Source organism: Triplophysa rosa, linkage group LG10 (genome assembly GCF_024868665.1).
Source record: "Triplophysa rosa linkage group LG10, Trosa_1v2, whole genome shotgun sequence".
NCBI classification, from domain to species: Eukaryota; Metazoa; Chordata; class Actinopteri; order Cypriniformes; family Nemacheilidae; genus Triplophysa; species Triplophysa rosa.
In genome coordinates, this window is record NC_079899.1 from 13,114,500 (window position 1) to 13,134,644 (window position 20,145).

The window sequence follows — 20,145 nt, forward strand, 5'->3', positions numbered from 1 at the left end:
CAAACAGTTCTGGGGCACTTTTGACTACCATTGTATTTTTTCCTACTATGGTAGTCAATGGGGGGCAAAATCTGTCTGGTTATAAACATTCTTCCAAATATCTTTCTCTGTGTTCATCAGAACAAAGAAATTTATACACATTTGGAACAACTCGAAGGTAAGTAAATGATGACAGAATTTTCACTTTTGGGTGAAGTATGCCTTTAAAGTGATAGTTCACCTAAAAATGTCATTGCAAAACTGTATGACTTTCTTACTTCTGCAGAACACAAAAAAAAGATATTTTGAAGAATGTTGGTAACCGAAGGACGATGGTACCCATTCACTTGCATTGGTTTTGTGTCTATACGATAGAAATGAATGCGTACCATCATTGTTCGGTTACCAACTTTCTTCTTATCTTCTTTTGTGTTCTGCAGAAGAAAGAAAGTCATACAGCCAAGTTTCAAATGACAAGAGGGTGTGTAAATGATGACTGAATTTTCATTTTTGGGTGAACTATCCCTTTAACTCGAAAACATTATTTAGGGCATCTGTTTAGGCAAAAGACTGCCAGTGGCCTAATTCAGATATTCAGAGTTTGTGGCCAGCATTTGTTTATTTGGAACACAAAATATAATAAATTATTGCCAGATGTAATTTACTAGATTTTAATACTGTAGACCTCGACACTATCTTCCACATTATTCTTGTGTTACAGCAGAAAACAAAAAAGTATTCCTGATTTGATAGTCTTGAAATATATCTTGCATCTATCAATTTACCTTTCCTGAAAAACTCTATTACACAGCACGCATCTTTTCAATTTCAGGTGATGGACACAACAGGGCACAGAAACGCATCTATATAGCGCACGGATTCATCTCAGGTCCGGTAAAAGGTGTTTTATATTTGGAACAATGCATCAGAAAACCATGCTGTGTTCTCGGGAGGGAGCTCCAAAGGTCTTGCTTGTCTTCAGTTCTTTGCCTCAGGCAAGGAGAGAGGATGTGAATTTAGTGAACATACTCTCAGTCACTGCCTTTGAAGGACCTGATCCAAAAGTTTCTGTGGAAAACAAGGAAAGGGAACTTTAAACTAAAGAACAGGCAGCTAAGCAACCACCCTGTCTGAGGCACCTGTCCGCTCAGGTCAAGTGCTGTAAAAATTAGGTGGAAGTGATTGTGTAATCTGCAGATTACCCAGAATTCTCTTTGTCAGTCCCCTGGGGGGGACATCTCTCCTAGGAGACATGATAACCTGCTATCTGTCCTCAAACCACATCAGGCTATCATGTATTTTCCCCCTTCAGAGGCATTCGTTTTATTTTCTGCATTCTTCCCTGTTCTTGACTACGGTAGCTTTGATTCTGCAATGTTCAGGTGAATAACCTAAACACTTCAGAACAAATTAGGAAAAAATGTGATTTTGATGTTTTGTTCAATAAACAAACTATCTGCCAACAGTTAACGAAATAGTTAATTAAAAACAAAAATTAGTAAAAAAAGTCTTAGTAATAATGTAACCCAAATAACATTAAACAACATTAAAAGTAAAAGATTTAAAAAAATATGAACAAAACTGCATATTTTGGCCATACAAAAATACAAATATTATTTCTATACAAATTTTTTTATAAAGTTTTGCATAATTTTCCAGTTTAGCAACAATACACATTAGCAAACGCACTAAATAAAACTGAACTGAAATGAGCTCTTTTGGCCCAGTCACATTTTGTGAATAGGCCTATCTGTCTTTCTCCCTCTTTCTGACAATCTCCCCAGCCTCACCTATCTCTCTATATCTTTGGCCTGACTTATCAGTCATTTATCACTGTTACACAGAGCTGCAAGCCTGGGAGACAATGAGCCAGACACTTCATAACAAACTATCAGCCTCACAGGAGCTGACACCCATTAAAACAACACACCTAGACAACAGATCTTTCCTATACACGAGGACCCCAAAACTCTCGTTTCGGTCATCCTGGGAACAGCCTGTCAGTAAAGACATCCGAAATACCAACGAAAGCTGTCCTGTTCTGGAATTCAACTCTCTAAACATCAAAACAGGGAAATTAATGTCGACACAACACTCCTGTGTGCCATGGAGGCAAGTATCAGAGCCACGTCTGTTACCAAGAAGAACAAAAGGAATTCATGAATAAATCACTGTGTTGAGTGGAATTTATCTGGATATCAATAAGTGGTGTGATGAGTAAGACACATCTGCAGAGTTGTTCTGCCCTCTGCAGGAGGAACAGGAAAGTACAATCAAATGTCTTCCAACAGCAGGTTTGTGAAGATGGAGTATTATTAAAATACAGATAAATCCCTTTTGCCCTTCTTAGTAGTAATTAAAATAATGATATATACTATATTAAATGCATCATTATTTGTTATGCTGTGGATTACAAATTTCTGCAAAATATGCAGTCTTAAAAAAAGAAAGTCTAAAGAACCCCAAGTAATTTTCTCACGATACACTATAGAACACTAAATTACCACTACAGAATTAATACCCACTACAAAGAAATGCTGCTTCTGTCACAAATGTATGTTTAAAAGATATAAACTAGCTCTATAAACCATTTATTCACAAGTAGGATGTCACGAATCGGGGTGAGCAAGGGGACAGAGGACCCAGGCGCAGACAGCGGGTAAGGGGTTAACACAAAACTTCTTTAATTGATAAAACAAAAACCCACGCGGGGGTAAAAAAACAGAACAAGGGTAAAAAACATGAAAGATGAACAGGAACACGGACTAACTATATTAGACAAGACTAAAACAACACTTGAATTAAATAACTTAGACTAGACTAGACTAGACTAGACTAGACTAGACTAGACTAGACTAGACTGAACTGAACTGAACAAGACACAGGAACTCAACCACATGAATCGAAATGAACCAGCACAAGACAGAAAACACAGGGGCATTAAATAAGGGATCAAATCAAGAGGGGAACAGGTGCAGGGCATGAAATAATTAACAAGCAATAACGAGGAGACGAGAGGGCGGGAACAAAGAAGAGACCGGAGAGAGCGTATGGCAAGCCACAACAACAATAAATGTCTCTCTCCACACAAAACATGAGGCTCAGCCATTATCCTGCCACAAGACCAAGAAAGACATGACATGATGAGGCAGAATCATGACAGGACAAACATACAGACATGGTTATATAATATGTAAAAAAACCTTTAAAAAATGGAAGTTGAGTCCCAAAGTTCGTCAAGATTTTGTTTAATCCAAATCGTTAAACCTTAAATAGGCTACTAAATAACTTTTTTTAGCGTAATACATTTTGGAACCAGAAAAGGATGATTTTCTTTAAGGGGGTCTTTGCATGTACCCTCATAAAGAATTTATTAACATTTAAAAGGTTTTTAATATGGAGAAATTTGACCAATTTGATCACAGGTGAATGCAGATTCTTTGGGACAACAGGGCGGTTAAACTCAATATTCTATAACCACATGCCCACCCTCCTGTGTCATTTCAAACTCATATGATTGTTTTCTTATGGAACATAAGTGGAGTTGTAATCAAAATGTAAAAGCTCTATTTTTGTCTATGGTGATCGCTACTTGTCAAATTAAATAGTTAAGGTTGGGATATGAGCCCAGGTCCCATCACACACTATATAACCTGAACCACTAGACCAAGATATTGTTGTATAAGACATTGTTGTGTAATATGTAAAAAAAAGATCTCGCCCAGGGCAATTGCGTCAGGACCGTTTCTGGTGCTCTCTGAAAAATAGGTGCATGATGCCTCTAAACGTAATGGCTCTGTCACATATGATCATTTCAGCAGTGCTGTGTAGAGCTGTTGTGTTCAGACTCTCAGCATGAATCCACCTTGTGAGCCTCTATATCGCTTGACACCTCAGCATGGAGGCAAAAAGTTCAGCAAGGTGAGATCAGGCAGTCTGGCACCACACAGCACCTGCTGTTTGTAACCAGAGGGAAGGTTTTCACAGACCGGCACACGTTTAATCTCTGCTGGTACATTTGGGTTGACAGTTCTGGCAGAACGCATTACGAGACAAAAGCCTCAGGTGTTTTTATACCTGAGGGGGTCATTAAAGGTCACTCTAGAGGTCATTTAAAGCTGTGGTTTTCAACTAGAGAGTCACATCCAAAAACAATGGGTCTGTTCTCATAGGGTGGTGGAAAAACTCTTTCAACAATAAAATATAAAGAAAACATGCAAAAAATCAACAAAACTGTTAATTTTTATATTTAGTCTGAAATATTATTACTTTTGTATATTGCTGACTACACGGAATAACGGCGGTACCCATTGACTTGGTGTTGTGTCCATACAATAGAAGTGAATGGGTACCGACATTGTTCGGTTACCAACCATCGTCAAAATATCTTCTTTTGTGTTCTGAGGAAGAAAGAAAGTCATGCAGGTTTAAAATGACAAGAGTAAATGATAACAAAATTTTCATTTTTTGGTGAATTTTCATTATCCCTTAACTACAAATCTAGATCTTTAAAAAAGGCTGATCATTTTTGACCGTTCTGCTCTGTGTTCAACTACAGAGAACCGAGCATGCTCTTATAAAGTTTCAATCTGTTCTGCACCAGCTTCATTTCCAAGGTTCACCCAAGTATTTCAGTCCTTCACTTTCAATGCATCTACAATGGCTGTAAAATCAACAGCTGTGCCCTACTGAGCTTAATCAAGCTTACAGGACAAAAGGGTTTCCAGCTGCAACCTCTGCTCCCATGCGCCCTGTAATGCAGAACTGACCAAATTTGGATTTGATCAAACTGTCCCAGGATTTCATACAAAGATAAGTAGAATTTACAGCGGAGCACACACTACAGTGATGCTTATGAAATATGTGATTAAACCACAATGATGGATATGCTGCAACCTGTTCCCTTATTTGGAGCACCCATAATTCACATTTATTAAACACAAAAAAGTCTGAGTTGCATAAAAATAAAATCTCATGACTAAGCAGCTTGCTTCTAACTGAATAATGGATTTGTTTTGGTAAAATAGAACAGATGTTTCAATATACTAAATAAACAGAAATACAGTTTAGCAGTAATATTGCGTCATACCAAACATTCAGATATTAAAGTGATACTGAACATTCTTTCATTATTTACTCACCGTCTTGTCATTTTAACCTGTATGACTTACTTTATTCTGCAAAACAAAAAAGAAGATATTTTGGAGAATGTTGGTAAACAAAAACTGATGGTCCCCATTGACTTCTATTGTACGAACACAAAACCAATGCATGTCAATTAGGACCAACGATATTCTGCTACCAACATTCTTCAAAATATCTTCCTTTGTGTTCTGCAGATGAAAGAGAGTCATACAGGTTTGAATTACATGAGGGTGAGTAAATGATGACAGACTTTTCATTTTGGGCTGAACTATGCCTAAAAGTATAACAGTATTTCTTTACAATGAAAGCAGCATGATAGAACTTATTAATATCTCTTAACCATATAATTCAAAGAAGCTTTTGCGTGAATAATAACACTCAACCTTTTTAAAGATCTCCGCCTTCATTCTGTTGGTTTGAGACACCAGTTTCTTCTTCTCGTCCTCCTTCTTCTTGGTCACTTCTGGAAGTTTTTTATAAATCCTGCAAGCACGTTCAAGCATGATGGACATATAATGGCAGTTACAAAGCCAGAAAGGGTTCTGTGTGAATTTCATACAAAAGAGAAATAAACCAAGTTGTGTCAATGTAAATGCTTTTATCTATTATATTTCATCCGATGGGGGGGATTTTTATTCCAGTAAAAGATACCATAAAACAGTGTCCTTATCAGCAGGTCGTCATAATGTGTTCCTGTGCTGATAAGCATTGGTGTCTTATCCTGAGCATGTGCTATATTGTGTGTGCGTGTGTATTTCTCTGAATACTAGAAAACTAACCGTCTGGATCTCCATTGCATCTCTTTGCCTGAGATGACTCTGTCCCTGGGTTTGAAAAGGTTATCTACAAAACACATTAAGCAGAAGAGGAATAAAGAATGGAAAGGTCATTACAAAGCTTATTATCTAATTTCCCGTTTCTCTTCAGTAGCATTTTTGGAAAGATCATCACATTAGCTGGGGCGTAATTGACTTGCTTGCTTTGCTTTTATGCCCTTAAATCCTAAAACACCCTTCTGATGTAAGAGCTTATGAACTAATGGAGTTGCAATAAAACCTATGAATAAGAACAGTTTTACATTTTTTAATTGCATCCCTATTGGGAAATCATATCAGGTCCAGTAGGGGGCATGAGTTAGCTGCAGTGGCACCAAAATAGCTGATTTACTTTTTAAGATGCACTGTGCATTCTCAACAGGAACGCGATGAAATATGCAGAGATTGTATCTGCTAGCTTTCTATATGTCTGTCCCACCTCACGTTTTGTGATATTACTAAAGTTCACTGCAGCCCTCAAGTATGTATTAGGCACCATGTCTCTCTGTGAATGCATCAACAATGTGCCTTGCTGCAGTGTGTTTGCCCTGAAACTGTGTGGTTGCTAAAACTGTTCTAAGACGATGACCCTGTAGCAAATGTTGACACATTTTGCAGGCATTTGTCGCACTGATGCAATGGTAACAACTCAGTGTTACTGTGGATGCCTGATTTGGGCTGCGACAGCTGCAATACTGTGACTGCATTGCTGCAGAACCACATCTGCGCTACAGCTCCTTCAAGTGCATCCAGTACCTTAATGAAAATAAAGTACCTTACCGCTAAGCGGGTGTGACTTGGTGCAGTTACGCCTAGGGTTAGCCGGCTCCACGCCCTTCAAAGATTCAGCCATTTGTAAGTGCTGCCTTTGCCTGGCCCTCTGTTCCAATCTCCGCACCCGATTCTGAGATCGTGAGATGAAATCTGGACGAAACAACTCTAGGGCCTCCTACGCACATTTAGATTTGAACAAAAGGTAAGATGTGTTTTGGCACAATGGTGACACAATGGGCTGTTCAGGCGATATCAGGAAGGTAAGCTCAAACCATGGGTTCTCAGTTGGATTTGGTTACCAGATCCAGATTTTACACCGGAAAACCACATTTGTTTATTATGCAAAAGAAGATTTACATTTATGCATATGGCAGATGCTTTTATCCAAACAATACAATTTGGTTTACCTTGTGATTGAACCCATGCGCTACAGGAATCACCCAAAAATGAAAAGTCTGTCATCATTTACTCACCCTCTTGTCATTTCAAACCTGCATGACTTTCTTTCTTCTGCAGAACACAAAAAAATAGATTTTGAAGAAGGTTGGTAACCGAACAACGGCAGTACCCATTGACTCATTGGTTTTGTGTCTATACAATAGAAATGAATGGGTACTGGCATTATTCGCTTACTCTTCCATTGGGTTGTGTGAAAGAGAGTCATACAGGTTGGAAATGACAAGAGGGTGAGTAAATGATGACACAATTATCCTTTTCAGGGGAACTATCACTTTAATAAACCCAAATGTCTTTCTAATCTTTCAAATCTAAATGTATAGATACAACGTTGAACTGAATTGTTGTGTCAAAATTCAGAATTATCAACTTATTGAAATTTACAATAATAAAAAAAATCTGATTGGCACAAACTATGTATATCCAAGCTTTAAAAGATTCTGCATTAATAAATGTACAGTAATACTGTTCAAGTTTTATTGCACATTACATAGTTTTATTCATGGTTTCTTGAGGAAGTGGGTATCAACTGCCCACTTTGGAATCTCTATAATTTGTCAGGTTTCTACTGTAAACAGACATGAATTCATTGAAAGCACAGCATTTAATATCAACGAAAGAAATCAGAAGCATTTTCTCCTCCCTTTTAGAAGCTCATAAGGCCATTTATTTTGCCATCCTAACTGCCCAATTATATGGTTAGTTGCATTTTATTCGTTGTTTCTACCATTGTTTAGTCCCTGCTGTCCCTATAAGTAAAGACCTGTGACCTGTTTCTGTGTATCAACCCACCAGCTGAGAACCACCGGTCTTACAGACGATTAACGTGACAATAATCCATACTATTAATGGGCTGTATGGTTATCGTGGAATATAAAAGCATACCCTTAAGCTAAGCGACTGGAGTTTAGTGTCGTGCTGGTCAGGCCTGGACACGCAGGTGCAATTAAACAGATGAGGAGAGGCCGACCACACGGCAACTCTTCTGACTTTCTCAGCAGTGTGGGAAACCTCACCAGGGGGACTTACACGTGCCCGAGGGACTCCTGTACGGATAAATAATGATGCTAGCTTATTGCCTTAGCATGCACACTTGCTGTTACACACGTTTACCTGAAAACACAGAAGCAGTGCAAGACATACAAGAATTCAGATGTTATACTAAAATACATGCATCATAAAACAACAATGAACAGGCATTTAAAGGGATAGTGCACTCAAAACTAAAATCGAAAATCAAAATCGCACGTCAAGCCAAATCTGTACGATTCTTCTGCCAAACACAAAAGCAGATCTTTTGGAGAACGTTGATAACCAAACGACACTGGATCACATTGACTTCCACTATATGGATACAAAACCACTGAGACAATTCTCTAAATATCTTCCTTTTGTTCAAATGAAAGAGTCTTAGACAGGTTTAAAATGACATGAGGGTGAATAAATGATGACAGAATTTTATTCTTGGGTGAACTATCCCTTTAACTTCTTTAATGTTACATTTGTGTGAGCAAAATGGGCTAGGGATTTGTTCAAACTTCAGTAAATTTGGGTCTTCTCTAGAGACCATTTGGGTGCAAGTTGCATAACACCACCATGGCAACCGCTCCTGACACCCAGCATTGCAAAAAAACACATTTTTTTTTAGAAAATCTAGTAAAAATCTAGTATGTCAACTACCAGCAGCAAGGCACATATTTAACATGCATGCATGAATCATGCACATGTATTAAGCTAATAAGAGAAAAGTAGGGTTGGGTAGTTGTTTATTTAATGTCACGCTGATTAAATGTTATACTTACTAATTTGTTTTCTTAAAGTGTTGCTTGAAAAGTCAGGGTCGGTTGCTGTACACTTGTGTCCAATATGTTTTACACTGACCGCAGATGAAATACTTTTGCATATCCCAGTGGAGTCCACCATCTTATTTAAAACTGGTTCTAAAATAAAACAATGTTATTTTTTTAATGCAATCTTTTCTAAGGCACGGCAGAATCAGTGAGAGATAAACAAAGGGTGTTGCAAAAGTGCAGTATGGAAAGGTATATAAATAATAAATACAGATTTTCCATGCCCTGGCGTGTGCTCACTGCAGTGGTACCTGGTGTTAGTTTACCAGTGGCCAGTCATGCAGTCTTGCCATCACATGCCTCACAGAACATGCAGATCACAGTGTGCTGCAGTGAGGATGTTCTTCTGCGACTCGTCATGGAGAAATTTGTTTAACTGCAGAATGTGCACCAAGAGCCAAAACAGGCGAGCGAGAAACTGATAGACTTTAGGGGAAAGGTAATGTGGAGTCAATGATGCATCATCTCAGATATAAGAAGATTGAAACTCATCCTATTTTCTTTATAATAGCTCTCTCTCTCTCTCTCTCTCTCTCTCTCTCTCGCTCTGCTGCTTTCTCTCCCTTTTTAAAAATCGGTGCCTGTTTGACTGTGCATCTACTGTTGCTCTAGCAGTCTGATCTTGAGTGCAGTGCACAAGGACGGATTTTGGCCTATGAGGTCCCCGGGGCACCAGCCTTTTTTGGGGCAGCCCTCTAGTCACGCTAACGTTTTTCGCCAGGGAGTAAAAACAGGTGAAAGTGGAGCATATGGTACAGTACATTGCAATCGTGACGTTATATTATGAAATCATGTCCTAAAATATCTCAATTTAAACTATGAAGTTGGAATTGTGCTAAAGGTTTATATTTGACTTTAAATCATGTAGTCATGTGTTACATTACAGCATGACTGTCTTAGCAATATTTCACAAAATATTAAGGCCAATTGACCATTATTTAATGTGTCATTTTTTTGGTGGATCTATTGACAGAAATGCAATATAATAAAACATAACTATGTCTTCAGAGGTGTATAAAGACCTTACATAACAAAGCGTTATGTTTTTATTACCTTAGAATGAGCTATTTCTATCTACATACACTACGGTTCCCTTTACATGGAATTCGCCATGTTGTCACTAAATAAAGTAAAGTAGCCAATAAATAAAGCCAATAAATAAAGTAGCCCTAAACGGACAAAACGCTCTACAGAGCGCCTTTTTTAAATACGTTATATCCTTCGGCAAAGACGTAAAAACGTGATGACATCTTAATCCTGTGAGAGCCACCGTAGTGCTTCGAAAGGGAGGGGTGGATTGAGCTGCCTCACCGCTAGACGCCGCCAAATGTACACTGACCTTTAAAAAAACAGATTTTTTTCAAGCTTTTTAAGCAAAGCACAAAAGAAAAAAAAATACAAAAAAATAAGTTTGTTGGTTTCCAATAAATAAAGTGTTGAAGTGTTTTAGCCTGCTGAAGTGATAACTGACAGACTAAAAAGGTCTAACATTATTTGGTTTCCGCTGCTACTTGCTTTGATTTTGTTAAATGACTCAATGAAATGTATATATTTCTAACATTCATGACTAAAGTGCATAAACATCCATGCCTTTAAGCGCCGCTGTTTTTCAAAATAACATCAAAGCTGCAGTAATTCATTCATAGAGAGGTATCTGGAACAAATTGCTTTTCTCATTTTACACAACATTATGCCAACAGTCAATGACACACTTTCAAGCACTGTTTGTCTACAAACACATTTGTAATGTTTTGTTTCGGAGTGTCAGGACATGGCCAACCTCTCAGCTTGAAGCCACTGCCATTTAGAGGCCTTTGGGCATTTCTCCCCTTGGTTTATTCTACAATCCATCCTTGTCTGTGCACAGCAAAGTAAACTCCAGAATACCAGAGTCATCTCCATATCAAACACAGATAACACTATGATCCTCTATTTCTCTTTAGTCAAGAGGCATCTTACTCTCACTGTTAAAAATCCTAAATCCTGCCTCACAGCTAACTTCCTAATAACAGATTTCCTTCCCTTTCTAGATATCCTGCCGCGCACTGAAAATCACAGTATCTACACCAGATTAAATTTACTTTGCCATTTTGTGCCAGTGGGCCTTTATCATCTGATTGACCCACTTGAGCTTGCGCGTCGATGTAATGTTCCATATAGGGCTGTCACAGATCTTCACTACACGATTATCGTGGCAAAAAACCGCAATAACAATATGATCACAATATCTATTAAAAATAAATAAAAGAAGCTCTTAGTCATTGTAATATTTATTTATGTTCATTTTTATTACTTTTTTGGACAATGAATCACACTCAAAATGTGAGTGTAGAGAGGAAGAGAGGGTGTGTAACAATTATGAAATGATCATATGCGTAGTTCAACATGATAACAATAATCGACTATTGTCAATCCCACTATAATATTGTGTCAAAAAGGAAACAATTCCCCATACCGTATAAGGTCTATCAAAAAGTCTTGTTTTGACGATGCTTTTTTATACTGAGCTTTTTTGCCCGATGCATTCTTATTCTTTGAAGGGAGGTCGTCTCACAATGAATGAATAACCAATCCAAAAGTGCACAGCCAAAGTAGTAGATGTTGAAACCAAATAGCAAGGATTTCACACAGTGTGTTCAGAATAGCCGAAGTAGCGTAAACGGTACAGAATAAAGGGCAGTAAAAGAAAGAAAGAGAATGAAAAGAAGGGAGACAGAAGAGATCAATTTGCATGGCTACAGAGGAGCAGGCAGGTGATCTAGGTACCTGAACGCTGGCTGAATGCCTGTCTGGCTCTTAGATTGCTCTGCGGAGGCCCTAAGACATCATTAGCCTTTCCATTCAATCTGAAGGCAGCGGAAGATGAGTGGCACCTTGTTCTGAATGGCAATGATGTTAAAGTGGAATACTGCGTGTTGGAGGCAGAGCTCGTGATATTCCCGAAGGCACTACTGGTGAGGGTGGGAGTATCCATCAAGGGCTGGGACGGCTTTTCTTTCCCATCAACGCCAATGCTCGATATGTCCCATTCACTGTAAGACTTCTTAGGTTGAAATATTACCCCCAATTTATCAGAAGTCTGATTAGATCTTCTGAGTGAAAGGGAGAGAGTAGATCTATGCAAAGTCCCATTGTATTTTTGAGGCTGTCCAAGAGGGATCATGAGGGATTTGTCTAAGTAGAGAGTAGAACTGGACAGCCGGGACGGCATAACCTCCAAATGTGCGCAGGAGCGGAAGAGTCTAGCAGAAGTCTTTGAGGAGGACGAAGAGTCTGTTTGCTCTGTCTTACTGACTGAATCTTTTTCTGTTGGATCCTGGAAACTTTGAATGTTCACGCTAGTCGAATGCTGTTCTGTGCTTTCCGTCACCGTCACTGCAATTGCCTTGCGTCTTGGAGAGACCATAGTGACACTAGGCCTTGCATGTAAGGTTTTATTTTCACTGTGGGCTATAAATGAAGGGGGTTTACTAGACATGTTCACATGGCTAATTCTTGAGCTTGAGTAAGCCATTCGATCCCTGTTAGGAGATAAACTCCGGGCGGTAATGGTGACTGAGGAAAATCTAGAATGTAAAGTGGGGCTGTGTAAGCAATCGAGGGCTTCAGGGACACTGCGTGTCCGGCTCAGGAGTAAACAACGACTAGGTGTGATAGTTCTTGATCTCCAGGGTTCATCATATAATGCATAACCAGATAAAGAGGCAGATGTATTCCATTCTCTCGATGGGATCTCCCACCTAGTTCTTGGACTCCTCCATGGTGCTGTGGCATTTTGATGGACATACCAAGAATGCTCATTATCCACTGCCTGAGAAGTATAAGACCTTTAGTGACCAGAGACTTCAGCTTTAACAAATGCATAAACTCTTTGCTAACAACATATACTAAATTCATTAAAAGAACATTCTGGGATAAAAACAACCTACTCTTACAAATAAAGGTGCCAAAGAGGGTCCTCTGCAGTTATGCCATAAAAAAAATTGTTGGTTCCCAAAAGAACCATTCAGTCAGGTTTTTAAAAGAACCGTTTCTTTCTTAGCTTTTTACAATCTTTAAAACCTTTTGTTGTTAATAAGTCTTTACAGAAGCATTGAGGCATAATGGTTCTTCTATGACATTTTGTAGCACCTATTTTTAAGAGTGAAAAACCTTTTGTGCAACAGAGAAGTTTTGTGAATATTAAAGGTTCTTTACGAAACCATATGGCACAGAAAACCTTTATTTTCAAATGTATATATCAAAAGCGACTTTTTCCTCTCTACTGGAAATTCATCCGTGGAAAAAAATAGGAGGCAAATTTTCATTTATTCAGCATTTCTAGGTGTATTGTGGCCATTCCAGTCCACTGTCTGTTGAATTTTAACAAAATCAAACCCCAGGAGTGAAGTCATCCAACAGCAATGTGAAAGACTGACAGCATGACAAGATGAAACATGAAAACTGTGATAATAATTTCACATAAATGTTTTTTTTTACTTTTCTTAAATATATGTACAAATATTACCGTTGTATTGCTTAAAAGTAATTATGAACTTGCAGTATTTAAGGTCTGAAAAAATACAGAGCATCTTTTCTGTTATTTTGACCTGTTTGTCCAGTTTTCATTTTCCGCAAATAAATGCAAATAGAAACAATGTTTTTATTTGAAATTTGGTAGAAATATTGTTAGTAGTTCACAGAATGAAACAAATATGATCTTTTACCTAAACACATTAATAGTACATTTAAAAAAAAATAAAGATTTTGAAATGGTCTCATAATGTTTTCCGCGACTGTATTTAGGATTCATGCATAGTTGAAAACAAACAGAAAAAAGTGTTTACAATGAAAATCTATTAGAAATGAAATCATGCCTGTCGATATGAGCTACAAGCCACCTCTAAAGGTGCTATGAATAAATCAGATATATTTGTGGTCCTTTATTACACCCCTCTATGAAAATGAATTTCACACTGAGGCTGAAAAGCAGGTTACTGTAGATATGCTTTATGATGATGAAATCACAGGTCCTCAAAAACCAATCAGAAATTATGCATAATTAGAAGCCTTTAGTATTTAGAATAATAAATAAATAAATCTGTGAGACTAAAGTATTGTGACGCATATAAAAAAATGGTCTACACATCAAAAACACAGTGTAAGACCAAACTGTGAAGAAGATTAAACAGTAAACACACTCTGCATATAAGCAGAAACCTTAGAGCGGAGACACTCAGAACAGAGATCCTAAGTAAGAGAATAAACAGATGTGTCCAGGACATTATTATTAATTTACCCAGCTGGCATCTTAATTCCATTTCCAACGCATGTCTGCTGATTTACAGGAAAGGCCAAACAGTACGACAGTAGCTGTTGTTTTCACTTACAACAGCCAACCCTCAAGTTTATTATAACTACCAGAAATTAAGCACGCAGCGCGAGACGAAATTTGTTTACAACTGATTAGTTTTTGCTATTGTATTCTGTACTCCAGACTGAAATAATGAGCAATTCTACTCTCATCATTTATTATTGCTAATGTACAGTACTTTTGTGCAACACAAATGTCTTGAAACAACACTGACGTAATACTACGAACAGACAAGCAAATATCTTTAAAATCCTGAAAAATATAAATAAAATACAATTGATCTAAACTGTTCATTGTTGGTTACATTCCTCTTACCTCATAAATATTAGGTGACGACTGATAAAGACATCTCCAACCTCTGAGCCACAGGGTTGAATGCATGTCTCTATCATATCCGGCTGTGGGAAAAGCAAAAACTTCTAAAGGGTCAACCATTGTCCGGTGATCACAGATCAGAGTACAGTACGTACTTTAAAATGAAAACAAGTTCGCCCGAAAGTGCGTCGCCCATGTACCATACTATGCAAACCAGAGGAAAACTTTAAAAAGCCGACTGGCAAGTCGCATCATGACGTCTCACAGGCTTTTCTTTCTCAGAAATGGGACCAACTCCCAGCTGCTCACCTTAAATTCAATTATTCATAAGTGGATGCTATTATTGTCTGACCGCGCCACTATTTGTCTGTTTTCCCGTGTCCTAAACTTGTTCTTCCAGTTTTCCTATAGCTTGTTGCTACAGGTAAATTTTCGTGGATATATCGCAATTACTGAATTCTGAAATCCCCCGAAAAACACTGCATTTCTCCTTTTGTGTTCACACTGTGGTTGCCATAACAGCTGTCATTATTAAATTATTCAATAGCACAACAGTGGACATCCTCTATCACAGTCCAGAAATAACTGCTGCCAAAGCAGACATTAAAACACAATTCAAAGTTATTCCAAATGCAATAACTAGTTGTAAATTATTTTCCAAGACTCATACCCGTTCTTTGTCAGATATGTGATGACTGTGAACATCGAGGTCATGCACTGTAAACAAAGACTTATGCAAAGCACACTACTATGCAAACCACGCTTCTGAACGCCGAATATTCCATTCATTTCCCCACCCAGCTGCAAAACTCATTATCTTATTCTCCTGTGCTGCAGCTCCACAACCGAAACACCCAGTGGGAGAAAAGGAAGAGAACCGTAAAACATTTTCTCTAAAATAGAAAATTAGGAATTCATTGCCTTTGTTTTCTGTTGGTTCTGCTTTATCTGTGTTTAACCAGAGAGGGGAATTGGACTAACAGCTGATCTGTCTCTGAAGAGCTGGGCAGTATTGGATGTGCTCCTCCACTATGACTGATTGGTATCATCAGAGGGGGCCGAACAGTCGCAGCTCTTGGCCTGATCTGTGGATTCATATGAAAAATAGGGGGAAAGACTCGAGAGGTTGCGTTTGTGGGAGAAATCGGTTGTGATGTGGGACTGCCAAGTCATTGCTGTCCATCTGTGATGAGATGCTGTGTCACAAATTTAGAAATTACTAACTGCTTTCATAATTCTCTGTAGGAGTATAGAAATTTGGCGTAATGATGATGATGCACCAAATCTGTAAAAAATTCTTTGTTCTAATGAACACAGAGAAAGATATTTGAAAGAACGCTTGTAACCAAACCGTTTTTGGCCACCATTGACTACCATAGTAGGAAATAAATTTCTTTGTTCTGTTGAACGCAAAAGAAGATATTTTGAAGAATGTAGGAAAGCACTTTTGACTACCATTGTCATTTTTCCTCACACAAATGATTTTCGGCTAGCAAAGGTGCTTTGGCTTTACGTTGGATTAACACATAAACGTTCCAAACATGGTGTCGGTAATGTGATATCAAGCATGTTGCTGGCTATTCCCCTCATACTGCCGTTCAACTGAGAACAGTATGTGGTCTGTGGAGTGCTGCTTTTGTTCCACAGCTCATTGTGATAGGTGAATACACTAATTCACATGCAGAGGGAATGGGATGTGCCATAGGGGCATTGCAGCTGGGTAGGGAAACATCTCCAAGCACCATCACACACAAATAAACACATCACCAGCCAGCAATGACAGCAGGGGAGGCACAAAGAGAGGAGTCTGGCAGAGAGACTCTCTGATTGACTGTCTGTTTGTGTCAAACCATCGCTGCTTTGACTCAAAGGTGTTTGATTATGATCACAGTATAGCCACTTGATTAATGTCTGTTGTAATATGGAAGTGTGGTTTTGTAATGTCTAACTATGTAAATGAAACAGCAGGTACTCATAATGGCTATTTAAAGTGAAACGCTTCTATTTTTCATCAAGTTCACTGCAGAGAGCATCAAACGTAATAAATTAAAAGTTTAGACATGCTGGACTAAATTGATGTTTTTGTTGATATATGGGCTTATAGAAATTGTTTTTGTAGACGAATACATTGTGTGTCTCTGCATGAATATATTTACAAAACTACATAAAGTGATAGTTTACCCCAAAATTAAAATTCTGTCATCATTTACTCACCCTCTTGTCATCTAAAACATGAATGACTTTCTTTCTTCCGCAGAACACAAAAGAAGATATTTTTTAGAATATTGAAGGCCCCCATTCACTTGCATTGGTTTTGTGTCCATACAATATAAGTGAATGGGTGCCGTCGCTCTTCGGTTACCAACCTTCTTCAAGATGTCTTCTTTTGTGTTCTGCAGAAGAAAGAAAGTTATATAGGTTTGAAATGACAAGAGAGAGTAAATGATGATAGAATTTTCATTTTTGGGTGGATCACTTTAAAGCTGCAATCCGCAACTTTTGCTTCTATATCTCCATTTCTGTTTGAAACATTAAATTGCAGATTATTTTGTGTATTTATGTTAGGGACGTCAGACAGTTTTAAATACTGATTTTTAGGTACTTGCTCAATAACTGTTTTTTTAACCAAAAATATACAGATTGCAGCTTTAGTTAAAAAAAATCTAATTGATATTTTAGACTTAATAGTCAAGGAAATACAGCCAACACATACCCATACGGTTATTCTTTCTATGGAGTTTAATGTAGATCTGGTTATTTTGGACGAGATTATTTTTTTATTTTTACTACATATTTTCAATACTGGTTCAATATTTTCAAAAGGTGCTTCAAACCCTTTTTCGATGCCATAGAAGAACCTTTGGTTCCATAAAGAACCTTAAACATCTGAAAGGTTCTTTGTGGCAAAAAAAGGTCCTTCAGATTATAAAAAAGTAGAGATGGTTCTTTAAAGAGCCATGAATGGTTCTTTGTGGACCAAAAAATGATTATTTAAGGCATGGCTGTGAAGAACCTTTTAGACCTTCTTTTCCACGCGCATATTCGTTATTTTGAATGTCGACGCACGCGCAAATAGGGGGCGAAGCGGTCACGACGCGGTCACGACGCTCATGCGGTGCGGCACGCACATTTTTCTATGCGCGTCGGCGCCACATCGAGATGGAAAAGTTTAATTTTTCGGAGTGGCGCGTGTGCACCGCGGGTCATTTGAAGAGAGAAAGAGGCGCGGCTTGCGTTTTCCGCGCGGTTTTAGATGCGAAATGTGAATCGGGCCTAAGAGGTGTTCAAACGTTTGACTGGTAGTGTACTTGAATGTTCAGTGTGCTGAGGCTGAGCTTCAGTAGTCAGAACAGTGCAGTCAAATACTTTAAAGTCTGAAGCTTAGTCACTTGATCAAATAATCTGCTGGAAGGGCAGATCAACACATTTAGATGCAGAGGCTCAAAACAAAACTCCACTGATCCTTCATCGCACATCAGATATTTTTGGATTTTCATGCACTGCAGACACGGCCATCTGCAGGCCGAAGAGACATCAAACAAATCTCTTCATTCATCAAAATGTGATAATGCTTAATTCTCAAGTCGTCTTCTCTTTTTAATCTCTCACTACATACTTATTGGGTTGGTATTTAAAATGAGCTCGTACGGTTGAAGACCAGACCGGTTTACCCATGTGTTCTTGTTTTGTTTTTAGATCAGCTGACTTGTTGGTATCTATGTAATTCAGAAACACAATAACCAGCCTTAAAATACTGAACTCGTCTTCAAGATGTCACTAAATCATGTAGCAATAAAATAACCCATATATGTCCCGTATGTCACCATTGATCTTCATCATCGTTATCTCATTCCACCATATTCTTACAGGTTCAGGAGAATGAATACAGTTACAAGGACTAATGGCCACATGTCATATCTATGTTGAGTGACTGAGTCAGGTAACAGTCATGTGCTGAATTTTCCCTGAGGCAGTGCGACAGGTAAACACACCTGCAGGGAGCCGCAAAACAGCAACATTCCAGGGTGTGATGTTTACAGTATTTAATAGGGGTGTAACGATACACTCAGCTCACGATTCGGTACATATGTTCACGATACGATACACATCTCGATATTTTGAACAAAATTAAAAAATGACACTGAAATTCAAATAACATTTCTTTTCTAAATATTTACAATTTCAGTAACTTTTTTTGTTGCACATACAACTTAATAAAGAATTTTAACATTTTAAGGCTTAACTGAACCTGCTGTATACTGCAGGTTTGTCACTGAGTGTCAATTTTGACAGCAAATTTTGATTTAGGTTTAGTCATAGTCTTTTGACTAAAATGCAATTTAGTTTTAGTCATATTTTAGTCATCCCCATCATTTTAGTTTTAGTCGACAAAATCTACATTATATTAGTCTACTAAAATCTATCTGGTTTAACTAATTTAAACGGTGTAATTAAATGTTCCATACAAAGATTTAACTGTTTTGACATAATTTACTTTACCTTGGAATTAAATTAAACCAGGTCATTACCTTTATTTTTCCAGAAAAGTTCAGCAACTACTGGATATGCATTGTATGCACATGTATGCATATGCACAGAGGATATTAGACCATGAACGACATGTAGCAGTTCATTCAGTCTCATTTTGACTCAGATGACTCGTTCGTTCAGTGAAGGGCGTGTTCATTCAGTACATTCAACCAATGAAACGCTCTGACAGAGCTCGCACTCAAACGCTATTGGCTCGTGTCTCTTTGAAGCTGCGCTGTCTTTGCTTGAGACAGTAATGAATGAGAAATATCTTTCAAAAAGACATATTACATAAACTGTATTATATTTCTTCAATCATGTCATTCAATCTTTTAATCTACAGTACGACTCACGTCATCGCTTCTCTGATCGGAACAGCGCTGGTTTCTTTTGGCTTACTTTGTTGCATATCACGTTATGCAGCAGCTCACGTTAGCAGATAAATTAACATTGACATATAAAAATGTTTCTACTGCCTTTGAAATGAGTTTCGGGGTGACTCGCCTGCAGTCACGCTTCAAGTTTGCTGTGTTTTAACGGCGATTGTGAGGGGAAATAAGACGCTTTGTAAATCACGTGGAGACACAGATTGTGTCTTGTGCTTCTCTACCGCATATGTGAGATAAGCACACGTGACGCGCTGGCGCAGTGTAGGTAGCGTCTTGACCGCTCAACGAATACAATTAAACATCATATCGTAAATAATTCCCATCTCTCTTCGATGCGCATCGTGACATTTTTGCATCGCGAAATATCGTAGTACAAAGTATCGTTACACCCCTAGTATTTAATGCTTGTGAATAAAGGATTTAGAGTCACTCTGCATGTTTGTGTAATGTCTGTTCAAGCAGTGCCTGATTTTTACCTAAGACAATTCTCAAAAACACTTTTTAAATAAGAAAACATTGTTTTGATAATAATTTGGCTG

At 38.1% G+C, this 20,145-nt stretch overlaps 1 protein-coding gene across 2 annotated transcripts; it reads right to left on the bottom strand.

Moving 5' to 3' along the window:
• Positions 1–465: 465 nt before the first annotated feature.
• LOC130560525 (uncharacterized) lies at positions 466–14,889 on the bottom strand. 2 transcript variants are annotated; one of them, XM_057344345.1, is made up of 8 exons: positions 14,688–14,889; positions 11,786–12,830; positions 8,972–9,109; positions 8,055–8,215; positions 6,720–6,888; positions 5,904–5,967; positions 5,508–5,607; positions 466–1,047 (listed from the first exon to the last, which is right to left on the bottom strand). In XM_057344345.1, the coding sequence occupies exons 1-8, from the start codon at positions 14,805–14,807 to the stop codon at positions 1,015–1,017; spliced, it is 1,830 nt and encodes a 609-aa protein (XP_057200328.1). In that variant the 5' UTR covers positions 14,808–14,889; the 3' UTR covers positions 466–1,014. The 2 variants fall into 2 exon arrangements, with proteins under 2 accessions (XP_057200328.1, XP_057200329.1); XM_057344346.1 differs by lacking the exons at positions 466–1,047; positions 5,508–5,607; positions 5,904–5,967 and having other exon boundaries at positions 6,128–6,888.
• Between the last annotated feature and the right edge of the window lie 5,256 nt (positions 14,890–20,145).

Coding starts and splice junctions, on each gene's coding strand:
- LOC130560525 (XM_057344345.1), bottom strand. CDS start 14,807: ATGGTTGACCCTTTAGAAGTTTTTGCTTTTCCCACAGCCGGATATGAT. Junction 12,831..14,687: donor CGTCACCTAATATTTATGAG/GTAAGAGGAATG, acceptor TATACTTCTCAG/GCAGTGGATAATGAGCATTC. Junction 1,048..5,507: donor AGGCGGAGATCTTTAAAAAG/GTTGAGTGTTAT, acceptor TGTTTTCCACAG/AAACTTTTGGATCAGGTCCT.